Source organism: Erpetoichthys calabaricus, chromosome 14 (assembly GCF_900747795.2).
Source record: "Erpetoichthys calabaricus chromosome 14, fErpCal1.3, whole genome shotgun sequence".
Lineage (NCBI taxonomy): Eukaryota > Metazoa > Chordata > Cladistia > Polypteriformes > Polypteridae > Erpetoichthys > Erpetoichthys calabaricus.
The window spans coordinates 81615622-81635575 of NC_041407.2; the positions used below are offsets into that span (position 1 = coordinate 81615622).

At 36.4% G+C, this 19954-nt stretch overlaps 1 protein-coding gene across 1 annotated transcript in view; it reads right to left on the bottom strand.

Moving 5' to 3' along the window:
• The window catches only part of sytl1 (synaptotagmin-like 1), a 65271-nt gene that overhangs the window by 31007 nt on the left and 14310 nt on the right, over positions 1 to 19954 (bottom strand). Inside the window, exons 2-4 of the mRNA XM_028818682.2 lie at positions 12891 to 13200; positions 2960 to 3108; positions 1253 to 1379 (exon numbers count right to left, since the gene is read on the bottom strand). Of these exons, the coding sequence (XP_028674515.1) occupies positions 1253 to 1379; positions 2960 to 3108; positions 12891 to 13018 (404 nt within the window). The 5' untranslated portion in view covers positions 13019 to 13200. The remainder of the gene's footprint in view (positions 1 to 1252; positions 1380 to 2959; positions 3109 to 12890; positions 13201 to 19954) is intronic.

Sequence of the window (19954 nt, forward strand, 5' to 3'; positions counted from 1 at the left end):
TGTGCGCAGATAGGAGTTGATTCTACAATAAAATAAAATAAAGATAAAAACAGTAATACAATCATCACCCATAAAGCGGATAGTAGACGTGACGTACTATATGTGTACCAGATTTCAAGTCAATAGGTGAAACGGTTTGCGAGCTACAGGTGATTTAAAATCCTGGACAGACAAACGAATAGCCACGGTAGCAAATTACAGAAGAAGATTGTACTGTTTAATAATTTATATTTATATGAAATGTGCTTCTTATATATTACTTCATATTCTCATATGATAATGATGTTAATGTTGTTTATATTGATTTCTATGTTATTGAAACTGCGTGTATGTGTGTATATGTATGTATATATATATATATATGTGTTTGTGTATACATATATATGTGTATATATATATATATATAATATATGTGTATGTGTGTATATATATATATATATATATATATATTAGCAAAATACCCGCGCTTCGCAGCGGAGAAGTAGTGTGTTAAAGAGGTTATGAAAAAGTAAAGGAAACATTTTAAAAATAACGTAACATGATTGTCAATGTAATTGTGTTGTTATTGTTATGAGTGTTGCTGTCATATATATATATATATATATATATATATATATATATATATATATATATATATATATATATATATATATATATATATATATATGTGTGTGTGTGTGTGTATATATATATATATATATATATATATATATATATATATATATATATATATATATATATATGTGTGTGTGTGTGTGTGTATATATATATATATGACAGCAACACTCATAACAATGACAACACAATTACATTGACAATCATGTTACGTTATTTTTAAAATGTTTCCTTTACTTTTTCATAACCTCTTTAACACACTACTTCTCCGCTGCGAAGCGCGGGTATTTTGCTAGTAAATAGAATATTTCTAGACAAGTGTAGTATTGTTTGTCCATTAATGATAGTGCTCTATAAAAGTGTACATTGAACTTAACTACTTTTTCTATCATAACGATGTCCTGAAAGTTAATGATACAGCAGTTACATTCCATTCTTTTATTAAGGACATTTTTTGAGAAATTTATTACTCAGATTACAAGAACTGAATTGTAAACTAAATATACCCAAGGTTAAAACATAAATGATAATCACAGGACTTCTAAACAGCACACCTGAAGTATAAAATGCATTTAAAGTGATTCACATTAAGCAGATTAAGCACTCTGGAGTATGTAATGCAATTCAAATTACTCACTGCTGATCTTTGTCTGACTTCTGCTCTTCTGCTGCCTTGATAACATATGTAGGCGTGGTCCCATTTGGCAAAGTCGGGCTCTCTTGGCTTTCTTTGAGTTTAGCAACAATTGTCTTTTCTGGTTCGCCTTTTGCCATTAAAAATATAATTTGTGAAGAAGAGTATTAATATCAAATACCAAAAATGTAAAGCACCCAGCCATCAAATATTGAAATTGTTTGCTAGTGTGCCTGCACATTTTCTCAATTACTGCACCAAAAATAAAAAGATAAAAAAAAACAACAACAAAATCAGCAACTTCATGCACAACATCAAAACCTACAAATAGAATTTTTCCCCTTTGTAGAGTACTACTTATTTTAAAATTATACTTTCAAGAAATAATTTCCCAGCCTGGTAGCACAGTAGTGGAATGATTAAAGCTACTGTCTAACGGCTCTAGGAGGCAGGCTTTGATTCCCTGTTTAGCTACCTGCTACCTGCACTTCAGTGCATTTTGCACATTCTCCATTTGCCCAAGTTATTTTTTTTGTGGGCGCTCCTGTTTTCCTCCCATGTCACAGAGAGCAGTTCATTTCACTATCAGCTTTAAATTGGTCCAGTAGGAATATGTAAGGGTGTACTGTATGTGTGTGGCTGTGTCCTGAAATGAACTGACATTCCATCCAGGATTGATTCTTTCCTTATGTCTGATGTTGAGGTAACCCAGGCTTCTTGTAATCACACAACCTGAAAAGTGGTTTCATTAAGTGGATAATTGGATGAATGATCTTCTGACAAGCTTCATATTTTAAAATGCAGATGTTGAAAAAATGAAAACAGAGTATGAAGTTCTAAGTTTAGAATTCAATGCTTTGAACCCGAGATTAGCATATTTAAGATAAGAGAGCTGAACTTGTTGTGGTGCAGTGACTGCTACTTCAGTGCCACAAACCCCACTATCTCAGCTCAAATCCAATACTCATTCGTTCTCTATCTACAGTTGTTCTGCACATGTCTGCATGGATCTACAGTTTTCCTTCCACATCTTCAAATATGTGAGTTTAACATTAAGTTGGCCCTGTTTAGGTGTGTGTGTGTGTGTGTGTGTGTGTCACTGGCCCCATGCTGGACTGGTGTGCAGTCTATGACTGGGTATCGACTTTCAGCCAGTGCTCCAGAAATAAGCTCTTTTCTTCTGCAACTCCTAGTTGGATTAAGTGTGATTGAGAATGATACATGTGATGTTACATTAACAATACGTCCTATTAAACTAAACTTTACAAATCATCTAATCATATTTTGAAATATAAAAGCTAAATCTATTCTGGTCTATCTAAATGTAATCTGATTTAGAGTCACAGGGAGCAGGAGTTAATCCTGGCAGCAATGAAGGGGATGCAATCCTGATTACAACAACAACCCATTGCAGGGCACACTCACATACACACTTAAACTAGGTCAATTTAAATTTGCCAATAAATCTATTCATCTTTAAAGAAACGGGAGGAGCTCATTTAACTCAAAGAAAAAGTCACCCAGACATGTGTAGAAAGTGCCAGCTCCATCCAGTCAGGAACCTGACTGTGCCTCCAGACTGGGTTCATTACCAAGCCAAGACTATAAGATGTTCTGCCTCTGCAGTGAATTTCTAGATTTTTCATCAACTTTTCAATGATGGCAGAAAACCAACATGTGACAAAATGCAAATGTCTACCAAAACATTACCTTTGGGTTTTTTTTTCCGCCGTATTGATGCTCGGACAATATCTGAACCGAATTTCTCATCTTTGTGGTTTTTGGACCGTGCATCGTTAAACCAGTCGCCTGTCAGAACTTTTAGCCTCCTCTGATCTGAAACAGTACGTCTTAAATGTCTGCAGAAAGTTGAGACAATGGAGAGTGGCAAGATTTGATCAGAAAAAATATCAGTGTTACAGTAAAACATAATAAAACAGTTTTGTAGTTGTTTATAAAAAAGTATAATCATTTAGCCTTTTATCTTCAGGTTTACAATTTCATACTACATTTCTCACCTTTGTAAATATTTACAGTGAGAGGAAATTACACTTTTTATTTTGATTCAATTCAGTACTATGTGAAACGTTTATGCCACTTAATCTATACAATGACAGACAATGCACCCATGCCCCATACAACAGTGAAACATCCACCCATTGCCTCCAAACCCAAGTCATTTAGCAACGTAAACAAATACTAAATTATATATCTTAATACAGACAATAGTCTTCATTCAGAGAAATGCACTCTCCAGGTGAAGTCTCTTTAGAACATTAGACAGACAATAAAAAGCAGGTTTATCAAGTGGCACCTCATTGTTGAAAGTTATTGTAAATACGATTACGGTTTAATTATGAAGAGGAAGTATTCTCCTGAGTAAGAAATTACTAATAAGGAGCTTTTCAGCTGGATACAGACACACAGTGCATATAATTATGTCCACTCTATCCAATCAGTAAACACATGTCCACTTTTGGATACTACGATTAATCTCAGACAATATAAAGTATGTTTTATTTGGCAAAACTGGCACTGTTAAACCAGGTACAATTAAAATAACGTGCAGACAAAATGTTACACAGTACTGTAGTTTTAATTTGCTGCTTGAAGGTTTTTGGCCAGCTTTCCAAATAAACAGAGTCAAGAAACTGTCATGAATGTAATATAAATGTTGGAAGATGACATTGTTGCAATACACAGATATCATCAAAAAATGCAGAAGTTTGATGATCACATTTTTATTTTAAATAGTATATATTTCATAAGAAACTGGTATGAAAATTGGTATGAAAGTATTTAAGTCAGGGGCAGCATGGTGGCGCGGTGTTAGCGCTGCTGCCTCGCAGTAAGGAGACCTGGGTTTGCTTCCCAGTCCTCCCTGCGTGGAGTTTGCATGTTCTCCCCGTGTCTGCATGGGTTTCCTCCCACAGTCCAAAGACATGCAGGTTAGGTGTATTGTCGGTTCTAAATTTCCCTGGTGTGTGCTTGGTGTGTGTGCCCTGCAGTGGACTGGCGCCCTGCCCAGGGTTTGTTCCTGCCTTGCGCCCTGTGTTGGCTGGGATTGGCTCCAGCAGACCCCTGTAACCCTGTGCTAGGATTCAGCAGGTTGGGAAAATGGTGTGGCATTTAAGCCAATACTGTCAGTGGGTGGCAGTTTGCAAAACTCTTTGAGGAGGAGTTTAGAATGAAACTAAGATTTTCTTTGATTATTAATTATGATGATCCAAAACAGTAACCAGGAACAAACAGTTTCACTAGAAAGTAGATTAATGGGACCAAAAATTACTGTTGTTTCAGTCGAGGAATTTGCTCCTTGGTGCCACCAGCTAAACACCACTCCTCAGCCATGAACTGTTTACGTTAGGGTTATAAAGACACAAAGAAGATTTTACAACATGGAGAGTCAAAGAAGAAACTTTTTCTGCAGATGGAACACCTTCTAAGCTGAAAGCAGAGTGTGTACAACATCAGACCATCTCTCTCTCCCTTTCTCTGCCAGACTCGTGTCTCTAGGCACACCACCACTCTGTTACATTCACAACATCTCCTCAATTTGCAGTACTATTTGTTTTAGTCTCAGAATTTGCTCTGTGGCTAAATGCTGCACCTCAGTCTCAAATTGGCGACCATAGACTTACAAAGACACAAAGAAACATTTGCATAGCTGAGAGACAAAAAAAAAAAAATTGTCCACTTTGTGAATGGGACAGCTTCTAAGCTCCAAGCAGCATGCTTTCATGTGTATGAATTAGGCTATCTCTCTCCCAGCCCTGCCACTCCTACGTGCACTATATAAGGTAACAGTCATGATCCAAGCAGTGAGTCAAGACACCAATAAAATTAACAATTAAAGCAAAATAAATTTTGTCTTAATAACAAGGCTTTCAAAAAACAACCAAGAGCAAACACAAAATGAACTGTGTGCCAGTCTTATAAAACTCAGCAACTGTGATGTCATATGCTACAGACATGCTCGCATGTGATTGACAATTGTCTTCACAAAATAGTACCAATGATGATGTCACCAAGAGAAACTGAGGGAAAAAAATTCAGATGTGAGTGTCAGTAGGCTTTGTGTCCAATGAGTCACCTGAACTCTTCTGTAACATTTCAGTAATTATTTACTGCTCTGATGCTGATCTTTCTGATCATAAAATAGGTAATTATGACAGGAATTGGTGAGAAGAATTCATAATTAAATGCAGACTTACGGTATTTGAGGGTTTCTCTAGAGCACCTCTTTCTCTTGCACGATTTGGCTCAAAAACCAATCAACACATCATCATCTCACAACAAGCTTAAGTTTCGCGTTTGGTATTTTTCCATCCAGCCCTTGTAGCTCTAGACTGTCCTCAAGAAACTGTGACACACAGACACACACACACCCATCATCGAGATATCAATGTTTTTGGCATCAGGGGACCATAAAACATTGTTGAGAACCGGAGATCGAAATTTTGGACGAGTCTAAAGCTTTCACTCATCAACCATACAAAAAAGGTTATGGTGGGGGAGGGCTTCAAGCAAAAATAATTAAACAAATTACTTGACATAAACAAATGGTCCAAAACTATTTAAATCTTGGCACAGTCTCCTAATACGTGGACTCAAAACAAGCTTGTTTGGTTGTCAATGAAACAGTTGATGGTACTGCATTAACAAAAAGAGGGGTATGAAGCTAGCCAGGACACAAGAACAATCCCAAGGACAATATGCTTTCCAATGGACCAAACACTGTACTGTAAATCTCAAACAATGAGAGTACAATTGTTTACAAATGACTGAAAAGATGATGGTATATTAACATGTTAATAAAGCATTACTAGATACTGTACGCATAGTGCCCAGATCCAGTGTTTTTCATTCACTCATTCAATTATTAAAATGCAAAAGCTCCATATATTAATGTTAGTAAAAATGGTTGAATTAGCTGAACAAGAAAATAAGTGCTTAAAAACAGTGAATGGTTCTTTTTATTGCTTTTTTATTTATATTCTAGTAATCGAAACATGGATATAAGAAGCCATCTTTCTGGTACCAGTAGGTACAACAAATCATTATCTCTTAAATGTAGACTTCCATTGCTGCTGGTCTACACAGGAAATACACCCTCCTCTTGTAGTTGTGCCCCAGACAATCACAGCTTCAATGCAGGGCTGGCTCTACCATTTAGGCAAACTAGACACTTGCATAGGGCGGTAAAATTTAGGAGGTGGCATTTTTTTAAACAATACAAACTATGACTTACGAACACTCCGACTCGATGCAGCTGTCTATCTCCCATTATCCCTATTATATTGTTTCACATTATTTTTGTGTACAGCATGCATCAAATGTAAGGAACGGCACCTGGACACAACATCAGCCCATCACAAGGTAAACACACACACACAAAAAGGCAAATTTAGCATCGCCAATCCACCTAACCTGCATATCTTTCAACCAAATAATCTTGACTTGTTCCTGTAAACCAGGAAATAATCCATTAAAAAATAATTGCGGTTTCTCGAAATGCAAACCTTTCTTCCATAAAATCAGCTCTCTCTTTTCCCAAACAAACACTAAGTTTGTTATTTTTTAACCCAGATTATTCTAGAAATATTTTAGGCAATAAAAGGGTTTAATCAGAAATGACATCCTTTCTTTCTAGCAATGCCTAAACTTCATATTTAAAAGAGTAGTCAGTTCATTTATTTCCCCAGAACCTACTGCACCTCATCAGTGATCTACATTTTGTCATGGCCTTGGCAGGGATCTGTCCTTGGCTTTAGTTTTTTTTTGTTGTTCTGTTGTGTTTGTTTCCTTTGCCTTTGTAATTGTTTTTTTTGTTCTTTTTGTTAATGAAGCTGTTTTTGTCGCTTTCTTTCATTATATTATGGCTTTAATTAATCTCTGTTTATGTTCATCATTTTATAATTTTCTTATATTGCTTTTGTAGGTGTTCTTTGTTTTGCTTTTTTCCTTTCTCTCCTCATGTGGTGCCCAAGCAGCTGGCCCTATCAGTGCTGTAGCTATGCAGCTAACCGGTCTAATCGCGGAGATCTTATTTAGGAGGTAACAGGCCCCAAGCTAACTGCTCAGGCAATGAGAAAGTTTCTGAGTGTCTTTGGCTCCCTCTTCTCTTTATGTATAGGGGGGTAGGTTTGTACACTGCTCTAAAAATTAAGAGATCACTTAAATCACACAGTGGATCTCGATGAACAAAATATTCAAGTGGAAAATCTGTATTGAGTAATATTGTGTAATTTGTTGAGAACGAAATGATGCAACAACCGTCAATGGAAACCAAAAACACCAACCCACTGAGGGCTAGATTCAACATCACACCAAAAATCAAAGTCAAAAAGTTGGACAAGATCCAACCTGCGAACGCTTCAATCAAGTCTCAGCCTCACTGGGTCACATGTTTTGGGCCTGCGCCAAATTAACATCATTTTGGACCAAAATTTTAAGTGCCTTTCAGACAGCCTTGGTGTCCCAATTCCTCCTAACCCATTAACAGCTGTGTTTGGTGTTCTTCCAGATGGGTTTAAATTGGAGAAGGACAAACAAACTGTGCATTCACTACACTTTTGGCACACAGACTTTTTTTGCTAAACTGGAAGAGTCCTAACTCTCCTCTTTTAAGTCAGTGGGTAACCGATGTTTTATACTATTTGAAATTGGAAAAAATCAAATATGCAGTTAGAGGATCTGTACAGAATTTTTTAAAAACCTGGCAGGATATACTCAATAAAATTTTAGAATAAGCTCTTAAAGCACAGAGGATGCAATTATCTCCGTATTTCTTTTTCTCCTCCATTCATCTCTACTAGCCTATTAAACTCATTAATTTAGATATGTTTACAAGCCTTAAGTTTTACCCCATTGGCCATGCTCTCTCTCTCAGGGGTGGGGGTCGACGTGTTTTTCAATCCTATTTTTTGTAAAAATTGATCGATTTGTATGAATGATTACAATAAAATTAATAAAATTAAAAAAAAAAAAAATTGAAATCACAGGCTGATCCAGTTTGCCTGAATTTCATCACAGCAACTCATAATGTGACTCAGTATTGTGTATGGCCCCCTCATGCCTGTATGCAGTCCTGACAATGTCTGGGCATGCTCCTGATGAGACAGTGGATGGTATCCTGGGGGATCTCCTACCAGATATGGACCAGAGCATCAGTGAGCTCCTGGACAGTCTGTGGCACTACTTGGCGGCATTAGATGCACCGATACATAGCATTCCAGAGGTTCTCAGTTGGATTCAGGTTTGGGAAACATGAGGACCAGTCTATTGCATCAATGTCTTCATCATCCAGGAACTGCCTACACACTCTGGCCACATAAGGCCGGGCATTGTCCTGGACCAGGAGGAACCCAGGGCCCACTGCACCAGCATAAGGTCTGACAATGGCTCTGAGGATTTCATCCCAATACCCACCACCAGTCAGGGTACTGTTGCCTAGCACATGGAGGTCTGTACAACCCTACAAAGATATATATGCCTTCAGTTCTCCAGCAAACCGGTCATGCTAGATGCTGGTGCTGGCTGCATAACGTTCACCACAGTGTCTCTAGACTCTTTCATGTATGTCATATGTGTTCACCGTGAACCTACTCTCATCTGTGAAGAGAACAGGGTGCCAATGGTATAGCTGCCAATTGTATATTCTCTGGCGAATCCCAACTGAGCTGCCCAGTGATGGGCTGTGAGCACAGGTCCCACTACTAGGACCACTCTCATGGAGTCTGTTTCTGACAGTTTGGTCAGAAACATGCACACCAGTAGCCAGGAGGAGGTAATTTTGTAGGGCTCTGGTAGTGTTCCTCCTTGCACAAAGAAGCAGATACCGGTGTCCTGCTGCTGGGTTGATGCCCTGTCTGGCTCTCCTTGTGTAACTTCGATCTCTTGTTATCTCCTCCATGCTCCTAAGATTGTGCTGGGAGACACAGCAAACCTTCTTATGACGGCATGTATGATTTTGATATTCTGGAGGAGCTGGACTACCTGTGTAACCTGAATTGGTTGCAGGTACCACCTCAAATGACCAGTTGTGACAGGGACACTAGCAAAATGCAGGCAGGAAGGATACGGAGACAGCAATTGTCTGTGGCCACCACCCGCAATACCATTTACTTTACTTTGTGTCTTGCTGTTGCCTCTCTAGTGCACCTGTTGTCACTTTCGTTTGCACCAAAGCAGGTGAAACTGACTCACAATCGCTTGTGCTTCCTAACTGGACAGACTGATATCCCTGAAGCTTAAATGACTTGGTGTTAGACTGTGATGTTTAAGTGTTCCCTTAATTTTTTGAGCAGTATATTTTATGGATTTTGGCATTTGTGACTGTTGTTTGGTCTGTAATCGCCTTGGTATTTTTATTTAGGTAAATTTTGGTCTTTGTATTTTGATCTTTTGGAATTCCAGATCCTTAAAATTTTACATTTAGTATTTCTTGGCTTATTTTTTAATACTTGGGCGTATCTTCTTTGTGGTATTTTTTAATAACCTGGCCTAACCTTGTTTTTGCATTTTGAACCACTTATTTTGTATTCTTTGTTGTATTTTAGAATAAGATCTTGGTTGTCCATTTCATTTTTTAGTTCCTCTATTAAACAATTATTAAATTAATAGGAAATTGTTTTAAAGTATATGTTTGCCATATAATTAAAAACATAATTGATAATTGATTATTCACTTGAAAAAAGGGCAAGCTGACATTGGTTTAAGAACCCTATAGGAATCTCAGCCCCCTGTGTAATGTTTTATATTTGGAATATGATGTTCTTTAAATAGCTGGCTCCCTGCCCAGGGTTTGTTCCTGCCTTGTACCCTGTGCTGGCTGGGATTGGCTCCAGCAGTCCCCCGTGACCCTGTGTTAGGATATAGCGGGTTGGAAAATGACTGACTGACTGACTGACTGTTCTTTAAATAACAAGAGCAGCAGTTGCTCTAATTGCTTCCTACATGTTATCAAACTCTATTAGTTGTTTTAATGATGAAGTGATTTAATTAATTGAATTTGCCTGTAAGACAACTATTTTAGAATTAAGTTTCTATACAGTATATTTCAGTCACTCATTCTAAAAAATCTGCTCTTATGTCAGGCTGAGAATAAGAGCTTTTTAGAGAACTCCAAGGGAGTGGGAAAATACAGTAAACTTTTCATGGATTGTTAATTAGAGACAAAACAGCAGTCATGCAGACAGGGTCAGTTTAACAAGCCAGCTGATTAACAAAACCAAAAGGGTCTATTCAGATCAACTAAGTTCCCAATCTGCTTTTAGCTTCACTTGGTTTAACAACTTTGAGTTTATTGTTTCTCCATGTACTTTAGTCTCTGTTCTTAGTGTATGAGCCTCTGCTCCAGCTGCCTATTTTTGTTATATGCCCTTATATGAAAAAGAGAAAAATTAAACCTTATCTATAAGGATGTGTATGAAAGGTCCTAACTGGTCATGTCACCTAGAAGTAAGCAAATTGAGTGTGAAGTTGGAAGAATGGTTCGAATGGAGAGGCCAGAGAAATGACAGAGACAAAAGGTGAAAAACAGAGTGACTGGTGTGATACTTGGTGCTGGGAAGTTAGGTGAGCCACTCCACCAGGCATACAGAGCTTCAAGACCCTTTAAGTTAGACTTAAAGGGACATCACGGTTTTGGTTTCCTTTTTATTTATTTGTACTTAGAATTATTTTTGTGATCATAACTCTCTTGAATTTATTTTTGTTGAAAAATGCATAATGTAATATTTTTGCTTCCTTACCATAAGCACTTTATCCATCATAATCCATTGGCAGAGTATTAGAATTAGCATAAAATACTTTATTGCCTTTTTCTGTTTTATTACTTGTGGTTGAAAGTCTAATTATGAGCAGAAAATTGATGTTTTCATCCAGCTACAGTATGTTGTTAAAAGAGAGAAGCATTACAAAATTATTATTGTTATTATTATTATTATTATTTTCCATCCATCCATCCATCCATCCATCCATTGTCTCCCACTTATCCGAGGTCGGGTCGCGGGGGCAGCAGCTTGAGCAGAGATGCCCAGACTTCCCTCTCCCCGGCCACTTCTTCTAGCTCTTCCGGGAGAATCCCGAGGCGTTCCCAGGCCAGCCGGGAGACATAGTCCCTCCAGCATGTCCTGGGTCTTCCCCGGGGCCTCCTCCCGGTTAGACGTGCCCGGAACACCTCACCAGGGAGGCGTCCAGGAGGCATCCTGATCAGATGCTCGAGCCACCTCATCTGACTCCTCTCGATGCGGAGGAGCAGCGGCTCTACTCTGAGCCCCTCCCGGATGACTGAGCTTCTCACCCTATCTTTATTATTATTTTCATCTACTAAATTAAAACAGAAAACAACTGCTGTTCTTCATTCCATTACAAAATAGTAACTACTCTGTAACTAGATCACGTTTTCACCAGCTGAGACACTAATCATTATGGATAAGCAGTGAATTTTGCAAAAGGGTTTTTCACAGTAAATACGCTGTGCTTGTTGGTGAACTTATTTGCTGAAAAGTTTCCTGGAAATTCACTGTGTGGCCAGCTAAGATTCACTTTTTTTCCCAGTGCTCCATGATGCCTTGTGAGGCCAGAGTGACATAACAGAGTTATAGCAGACTATGTTGGATTGTACAGCCCTCCAAGAACATAATGCACATCCTAGAAATGTGCTAAAAAATAGCAGAAAACCTGCAGATGCATTTAAATACAAAACACAAACACAGAAGGGAACTGGGGATGTGTCAGTGTATTTGTCTTAAATTTAATGTCTTTTTGTATGAAATTGCATATGACCTTTGTGTAATACTGAGCCTACCAGTTTAATAGTATTACCCAGGGTGCTTTTTACTCCTTACCAAACGATGATGCAAACACTCACAACATCCAAGCATTTAAAACTGTTGTTCAGAAGTGTGTAACTCTTGCAGCTCTCATTCCCAATGATTTTTTCATATTATGATGTGCATATAGCTCACAGTTGAAATGCATAAAAAAATCTGCAATACCTGTCTGTTATAAATATTATGTTAATCCTTCATACAATAACTGCATCTGAGCATGTAAGCTGAAACAGTGTGAGAAAATTTGCTATAAAAAATAATACATCTCCATCCATCCATCCATCCATCCATCCATTATCCAACCCGCTATATCCTAACTACAGGGTTACAGGGGTCTGCTGGAGCCAATCCCAGCCAACACAGGGCGCAAGGCAGGAAACAAACCCCAGGCAGGGCGCCAGCCCACCACAGGGCACGCATACACACACACACACCAAGCACACAGTAGGGACAATTTAGGAATGCCAATGCACCTAACCTGACATCTCAATAAAGAAAAATCCAAATTCTTTTTCATTTGGTGAAATTTGTTTCTGTCACCATTTTAAATGAATATAAATTTTGTGCTGAAATAAGTAAAAAAAAAAATTTAATAGACATTCTTTCACTCGCTATAATGACACATAATTCCATGTCAGAATTTGATGGCAACCAAGTGTCATAAAGTCTTCGTAAACATTACTTTTTCAAAGTATATCTGTATTTATAAAGCACAACAGACACAATATGAACATTAAACCAGTGAAAAGTACATACATCAATTCCCCACTATTAAAAGTAAATCTCTATGTAATCAGCTTTACCTGATTCTGCCTTCTTCGACACCACGAAGTTCATTGTCTCTAACAAGAACACGCAAGATGCAGTTCTGCTCTTCTTCTGACAGGAAGCTGAGATCTAGCAGAGGGTCTAACTTTGGCTCTGAGACCATTGTGAGAATTGCAGTGTTCAGTAAAAAAAACTCCTTTATTCACACCTCACTATTTCAGTTTGCATTCCTTGGTTGCACTCTGCTAGAGCTATAGGTTTCTTCTTTTAATAAACAAACAATGACCTGGTGATTCAGGATCCCAGAAAACCATCCAGGTAGAGATCAGCATCCTCTATGATATTCTGTAAATGGAAAGTAAAGAAAGTGAGAACAAAAGAAACTGTAGAAACAAGAAGTACCTATTCAATTCAGCTAACTTGTTTTGTTGGATCACAAATATAATGCAGAACTATTTTTTCCTATATTCGGAAAACAAATTAAAGAAAATTTATTAATAGTTATATGAAATCTGCACAACATCTTCTAAATTTTCTTGAAATTCTAGAAATAAAATCTGCAGCAAGCCTGAACACAAGCTTTCCAAGTTTATAGTCTGGCAGACTAGGCTGTAGCATCATAGGGCAGACTAGCTGGTTCAGAAACAGTTTATCTGGAAGCAGAGTGAGATGCAAATAATGGGGGCAAACGTATTGTATGTCTGTTACTTTTTACAAAGAGCTATCCTTTTGGCTCAACTGCCACCCCTCCTTGTTCTAACAGGATTGCTCTTATTTTAAATTCTTGTCCCAACTAGTGTCTGTGACGTAGTTATTTAAGGACTGCTCAAATCCCCCAGTCTGCTCCTCAAATTCCAGAAACTATACTCATTCCAGCCAGTCATCTTCAAATAGAATACAAAAAGTAACATTTTTCATTAGTTAAAAGTAAAATTATGATTTAGTCTTTGGAAAGGGTAGCAACAATAATTTCAATTATTTAACTTTTTTTAAGGAGAGATTGCAAAAAAGATGTTCTTTGTTATATTAGCTGATTTCTGAGTTCCTATAGCCCCCTGTTGGGGAAACATCTTAATTTATTACAAAATTACATCAAAAATTCAGAAAACTATAACCTTTTAATATGTATACTGAGCTGTCATTGTCATTTTAAATGCATTAAAGAATATGATAAAAAACTTGACACGAAGCATGGGTTCTTATACAGTATAACCAATCAGCCTGAAAGATTATCAACAGCCTTAACTGTTTACCAGTAATGTTACAGAAAACCTCTGAGTTTTCTATAATACTATAGAAGAATTTCTTATAGATTCTGAAGTTTGGAAGTTGGTCCAAACCTGTACCCAGCATGCAGTGTTAACAGGAAAAGCAAAACACTCATAAATGCTTTGCACATTCACAGAACTAAAAAGATGAGGCCAGCTGTCAATAGGTTTCAAAACTACTGGCACAGCCTTGACAGACAACAAGGGCTCAGGCTATAATCATCAACATGGGGGTCCATTAAGAAATGTTACCTTTTGGTAGAAGGAATGCATAATGTAATACAGTAACATAATGCCTCACTATGACTGAAGCAACCAAGTCAAAAGTTTTCTTTCTTTTTAATGTTCTTGCTTTATAGTCATTCAGGTCTGTTTTCAGACCAAAGTGTGTGTGTGTGTGTGTTTATTTATTTATTTGTTTACCTATTTATGTATTAATTCATTTAAAGAACTAATGTAAAAAGCTAAATTAAGTTATTAAATTAAATATTTTTTTACAACAGCCAGTATCAGCAGTAAGTTAAAATGTAATTGTCTAAGTAAAGAAAAACACAATAGACTAGCAACTTTACTTCATCAATCCATCCACCCACCCATCCATCATTTTTCACACCTGATAATACCCTTTAGGGCCACAATATGTATTTGCTTTTTTAAAATTTTGTTTAAAGGTATTGATATTATTTGAAGAAAACAACATTCCATACAATCATGTCAAACTTAACAAACCATAATTGTAGTTGCTTTTTCCAGACAACACAGGGTGCAAGGAAGGAAAAAACAGATAATTATCAGTCGAATAAGATTAAAGAAAATAAAATTGCTGTTTATTCATCCCTTATCAGCACCCAAGAGTACTATAGTTTTGTTTATTGATTTATTTTTTGTTAATTTGCAAATCTGAAAAGTGTTCCATTCTATGTTTTAAAATCAGAAAGCAGGAAGTAATTCATTTCATTGATACTAAAAAAAGCTTACAACAATGGGTAATGTAGATGAATGTTATAATTGCATTCTTTAAAATGCACAGCATGTGTAAAATCTTATTAATGCTAGGGTGTGGAGGACGTGGTGTATTTCACTTAAAATCTTGTATTGTGAATAGGAATGGAACTACATTAAATGTTCACCATATGCTCAGCCTTCATAATAGTTTATTAATCTAAGCATTTTTGGAAATCTATTCTCAACTGAAGTGAATTAGCAATTCAAATTAGAATTGGGCTTAGAATCCTGATTAGTAAACTGTGTTCATGTGATCAATAAAGTAATATCTATCTATCTATCTATCTATCTATCTATCTATCTATCTATCTATCTATCTATCTATCTATCTATCTATCTATCTATCTATCTATCTATCTATCACTGCTCTGTTTTGTTTATATTTTTTTAGGAAACAAACAAGTCTTTGCTGGTTCATGTGTTAAGAGTTATAACATAACATTTTGTCTTTTGAATGACTGCTTATTTATTGATTAGCTAATTGATGAACTCATTGGGAGCAGCATGGTGGTGGTGTTAGCTCTGCTGGCTCGTCATAAGGAGACCAGGGTTCATGTCCTGGGTCCTCCCTGCATGGAGATTGTATGTTTTCCCCATGTCACCATGGTTTTCCTCCAGGTGCTCAAGTTTCCCACCACAGTCCAAAGACACATAAGTTAGGTGGATTGGCGATACTAAATTGGCCCTTGTGTGTGGTTGGAGTGTGCATGTATGTGTGTTCACCCTGCAATGGACTGGCACCCTGCCCAGGGTTTGTTCCTGCCTTGTACCCTATGCTAACTGAGATAGTCTCTAGAACACCCCCATGACTCTGTTCAGAACAAAGTGGTTTAGACAATGACTGACTGACTGCAACCATTGGTTGGTTTTAATGTAAATAAAATTGCTTTAATTAACTTAAATTACAACTCAGGATCAGGATTTTATGACTATTTGTTTTTTTTGAATTAGCCTTTTTTTAGATTTGTTACTTTAACCTTAGCTAGGGATAAAGTTACATTTCAGAGTCATGAGATAAGACACAGCAAAAAAAGAAAGGTAGCAAATATTAGCTGAACAGACGACAGCCAGATATGTATTATATAAACTAAACTCACTGCATAGGTAGAAAATGAACAAAAGAAGATAGCTAAATATCCCCTGACTGAACAAAATGTCAGCCACATAGTAAAATTCTTAAAATGCCTCCGAAAAGTGCTGTAAATAAAAAGTGTCACAAGAGAAAAAGCAAAATAATTTTAAAAGAATCATCATAAAGAAGCATATGAATAGAAAACCATGACACAATTTAAAGTGATCCATTCTTCCATTACAACTGACATACTCCAGTTTTAGTGTTTTGAGGACTGGAGCTCATCATCATTTAATCAAATATAAAAACTTCAGACTCATTCCAAAAGTAAACCGAATTGCTATATAGCTTAAAAAATGAAACCGTACAAGAGCACAGTATTTCTTCACGCTGACTAATATGTCATGAATATAAACTGGCCTTGCAACCAAAGCCTGCTCATCAGGTTGAAGCAACATGAAACATAGAAAAGCACTGCTGTTATCATTTTAAAGGACTACTCCACCCCAGAATAATACTTTGTTTTTTTATAGGTTATTCACCCCATGTAGTTTGAAGTGGTGGCTGGAAAAAATGTTTAATCTCATATTTTCATGGAGAAAGTATGTAACAGAGATTCTAACAGAACGGGACCCAATAGTGACCAATGCTAGACAACAGCAAAGAATGTGAAAAACGTCCATGGGGACAAGAAAAAACAGTTCTCACATACAGTAATTCTTGTCATATAATCCATATGTCCATTATCCATTCATTTGCACAAAACATGCAAAACCTATACATTTTTTGCTGAAATATTATTAATACATCCAGAAAACTTAGCCTACAATATCAACAGGAAAGGTGCATCGCCATAATACAGTGATTTTGAATTGAAAACAGCATTCTTGAGCAATTTCAAAAGCACTGTATCAAGCAAAAAACCCTACATTTTGCACGTTTTGAGCATAAGAATGTAGAACAGACATGTGGATTATACAACACAAAATACGGCAAAATTTTCTTTTTCTTTGTTCCGTGGATATTTTCATATTGTTTGTCATTGTCCGGTGTTTCTCTATTGGGTCCTCTTCTATTAAAATCTTTGTTATGTCCTTTCTCCACAAAATCAAGAGATTAAATTTTTTTCTTGGCCTCCACTACAAACTACATTGGGTAAGCCACATCTCTCATTTCATCTTCTCATCCCTTTTCCAGGTGAGAGTCACAGTGGTAAGTAACACTTTAAAAAAAATACCATTTTGGGTAAAGTACACATCACTTAAAGATCTGTCAAACATGGGAACCAATATTGCCACTGATACTAAATTCAAGGATTAATATTTGGAAATTAATACCCAGTTGTATTAAAGGATGAGTTACCAGATGTGTAAACACAATCAGGACACACTCCTTTATGATTCAGTGTGCACAATATTGCAACTTCCAGGTCTGACTGACGATTTCGAAATTTCCTTTGATCATGTAACAGTTTCCCCAGCTTTATAAGATTTAATAAAAAAAAGAAATGAAAAGGAGGATTGTGAAAGCTGTACCACATTCAACAAACATGTTTAGAATATGAAGACAACACCCCATTCACATCTTGAATGAGGAAAGTAATTTTTGATTTTCTTATATTGAGTTATTTAAGTTGGCATTTTCATTTATTGTTTGCCACGTTTGTAATTGTGATGTTATACATATTATTGCACTCATTTAACAGAGTGATTTACTGTATACTGAAATTTGTAAAGCTAAATGCTATTGTTTCTTTAATGCATGGTTTTGTAGTTTAGCAACTAAGCATTTCACTACATATTGTACTGTGTATGCAATTGTATGTGACAAATAAAATTTGATGTAAAGTGTTATATAGGTCTTCAGATTTTGTTTCTTCAAATTCATTTTGCCTCAAGTCAAAGATACATCAACTTTACTGAAAACCATGACAGTCACCAGAATAAAGAAAATAAGGTACTATTATTTATTTTTATTTCACCGTATACATTTTCTTGTATTAGGAATTTGATAGTTTTTGCATGCCCCTTGGGGTCAGAGTGCAGGGTAAGCCATTGTACAGCACCCATGGAACAATTGCAGGTTAAGGGTCTCGCTCAAGGGCCCAGCAGAGTAAGATCTATATATATATATATATATATAAATATATGTAGGCCATCCAAATGTTTCCACAGTGCCTAAAATGTCTGCTTGTGTAATGAAGGTATAAAATTTACTATGATTTAACACAATTTAGAAAAAAAAAGCATACAATAAGTTTACATTGTCTCTGTTATACAGTAAATTTACTTAGTGATTAAAAAATATAATTTGACTTGTATCTTTTTTTAATCGAAATGAGCAACACACCATACAAAACCTGCTCAGCCTAATTTAGGGTCACAATATTGAATGACTAATCAATTTTAATTAAAAGAGCAACGCACATTTCAGTGTAATATATTTTTTGTTTCTGTCTTATTTATTATTTTAATAATTCAATATATGCTATATGTTGTACATTTTGTCATGCAATTCTGGAAGGTGTTTTGATGGGTATATTGATGGACTGATAAAATAGGAAAAAAATAAACATGCTGAGATGTAGGTTTTTAAATATATAGTCAGATATTTAAAATCAACAAAGTAGACACAATAAGGACATTGGCAAGACAGATTTGCTAATACCTTAGAACAAATGGATCCCAAGTCCTGCATCAGCAAAGTAAAATGCAGTAAACAAACGTCTAGTAAGAATAGTGGAGGGTCCTCTGTATAGTTTAAATTTGTCTTGGGGACAAATAAAGTACATGTATATCTAATCTAATCTATTGATACCATACAACATACATTTTATTAAAAACTGCCTTATACATCATTCATGTGATTATTTCTTTAAATTAATCTTCAGGGCACCCTGTTAGTTACGTAATTAATGGTTATTGATTTGTTCTTCAGTGTCTTTAACAGACAAATTCACATCTTGAACAAAACACACCCTGATCTCACTAAATTTGTGCCACTGTGTTCCTGCACTTGCTCCATATTTCGTTACCCAGCTATTGTTTTCACTTTTTTGTTTATTGAAACCTGAAATTCAATACAATCTCTCAGTTCACAGCATGGCATTACTCTCCTGCTACTAAAAGTACATGCTTCTCACTAATCTTTTGAAAGCAGCATTCCTCAATTATGAAAAATCCAATTCTTCAAAAGCACCTAAATTTGACTTCTTCTACAATATATATTACTACCTGCTACCCTCATAATTGTACAGTCCTAGGTTCAATTATGACAGACACTGAGTGGAGTTTCTCTTTGGTACTCTCCTTTCTTTCCCGATCCCAAAGATATGCATATTGAATTGAATGGTAACTCTAAATAGGTAAGTAGGTAGACTTTATTATTCTAGAGGGAGATTTATTTGCAGCAAGATAATCCAAAAACAAGACATCGTCACACAAATACAAGAAAATAAGCCAAGAGACAACAGCTGAAAACTAGTGTTAGCGTAAATCACCTGGCAATAAAATGAGTTCTTAAACCTGTTGCTGTTTACCCTCAGAAAACTAAATCTACAGCCTGATGGAAACACCTGAAATTTAGAGAAAAGAAGATGGCTCCTGTCTAACAGAACTGGGGTGGCCTTCTTCCTGGCCTGTTAGCAGTACAGGTCCGCTGCAAACCCCTAATCTTACTGCTAGTTTTTATAATGCTGTTAAGACAGTTTATATTCTTAATGCTGAGGTTGCCAAACCAACAAATACAAGCAAAT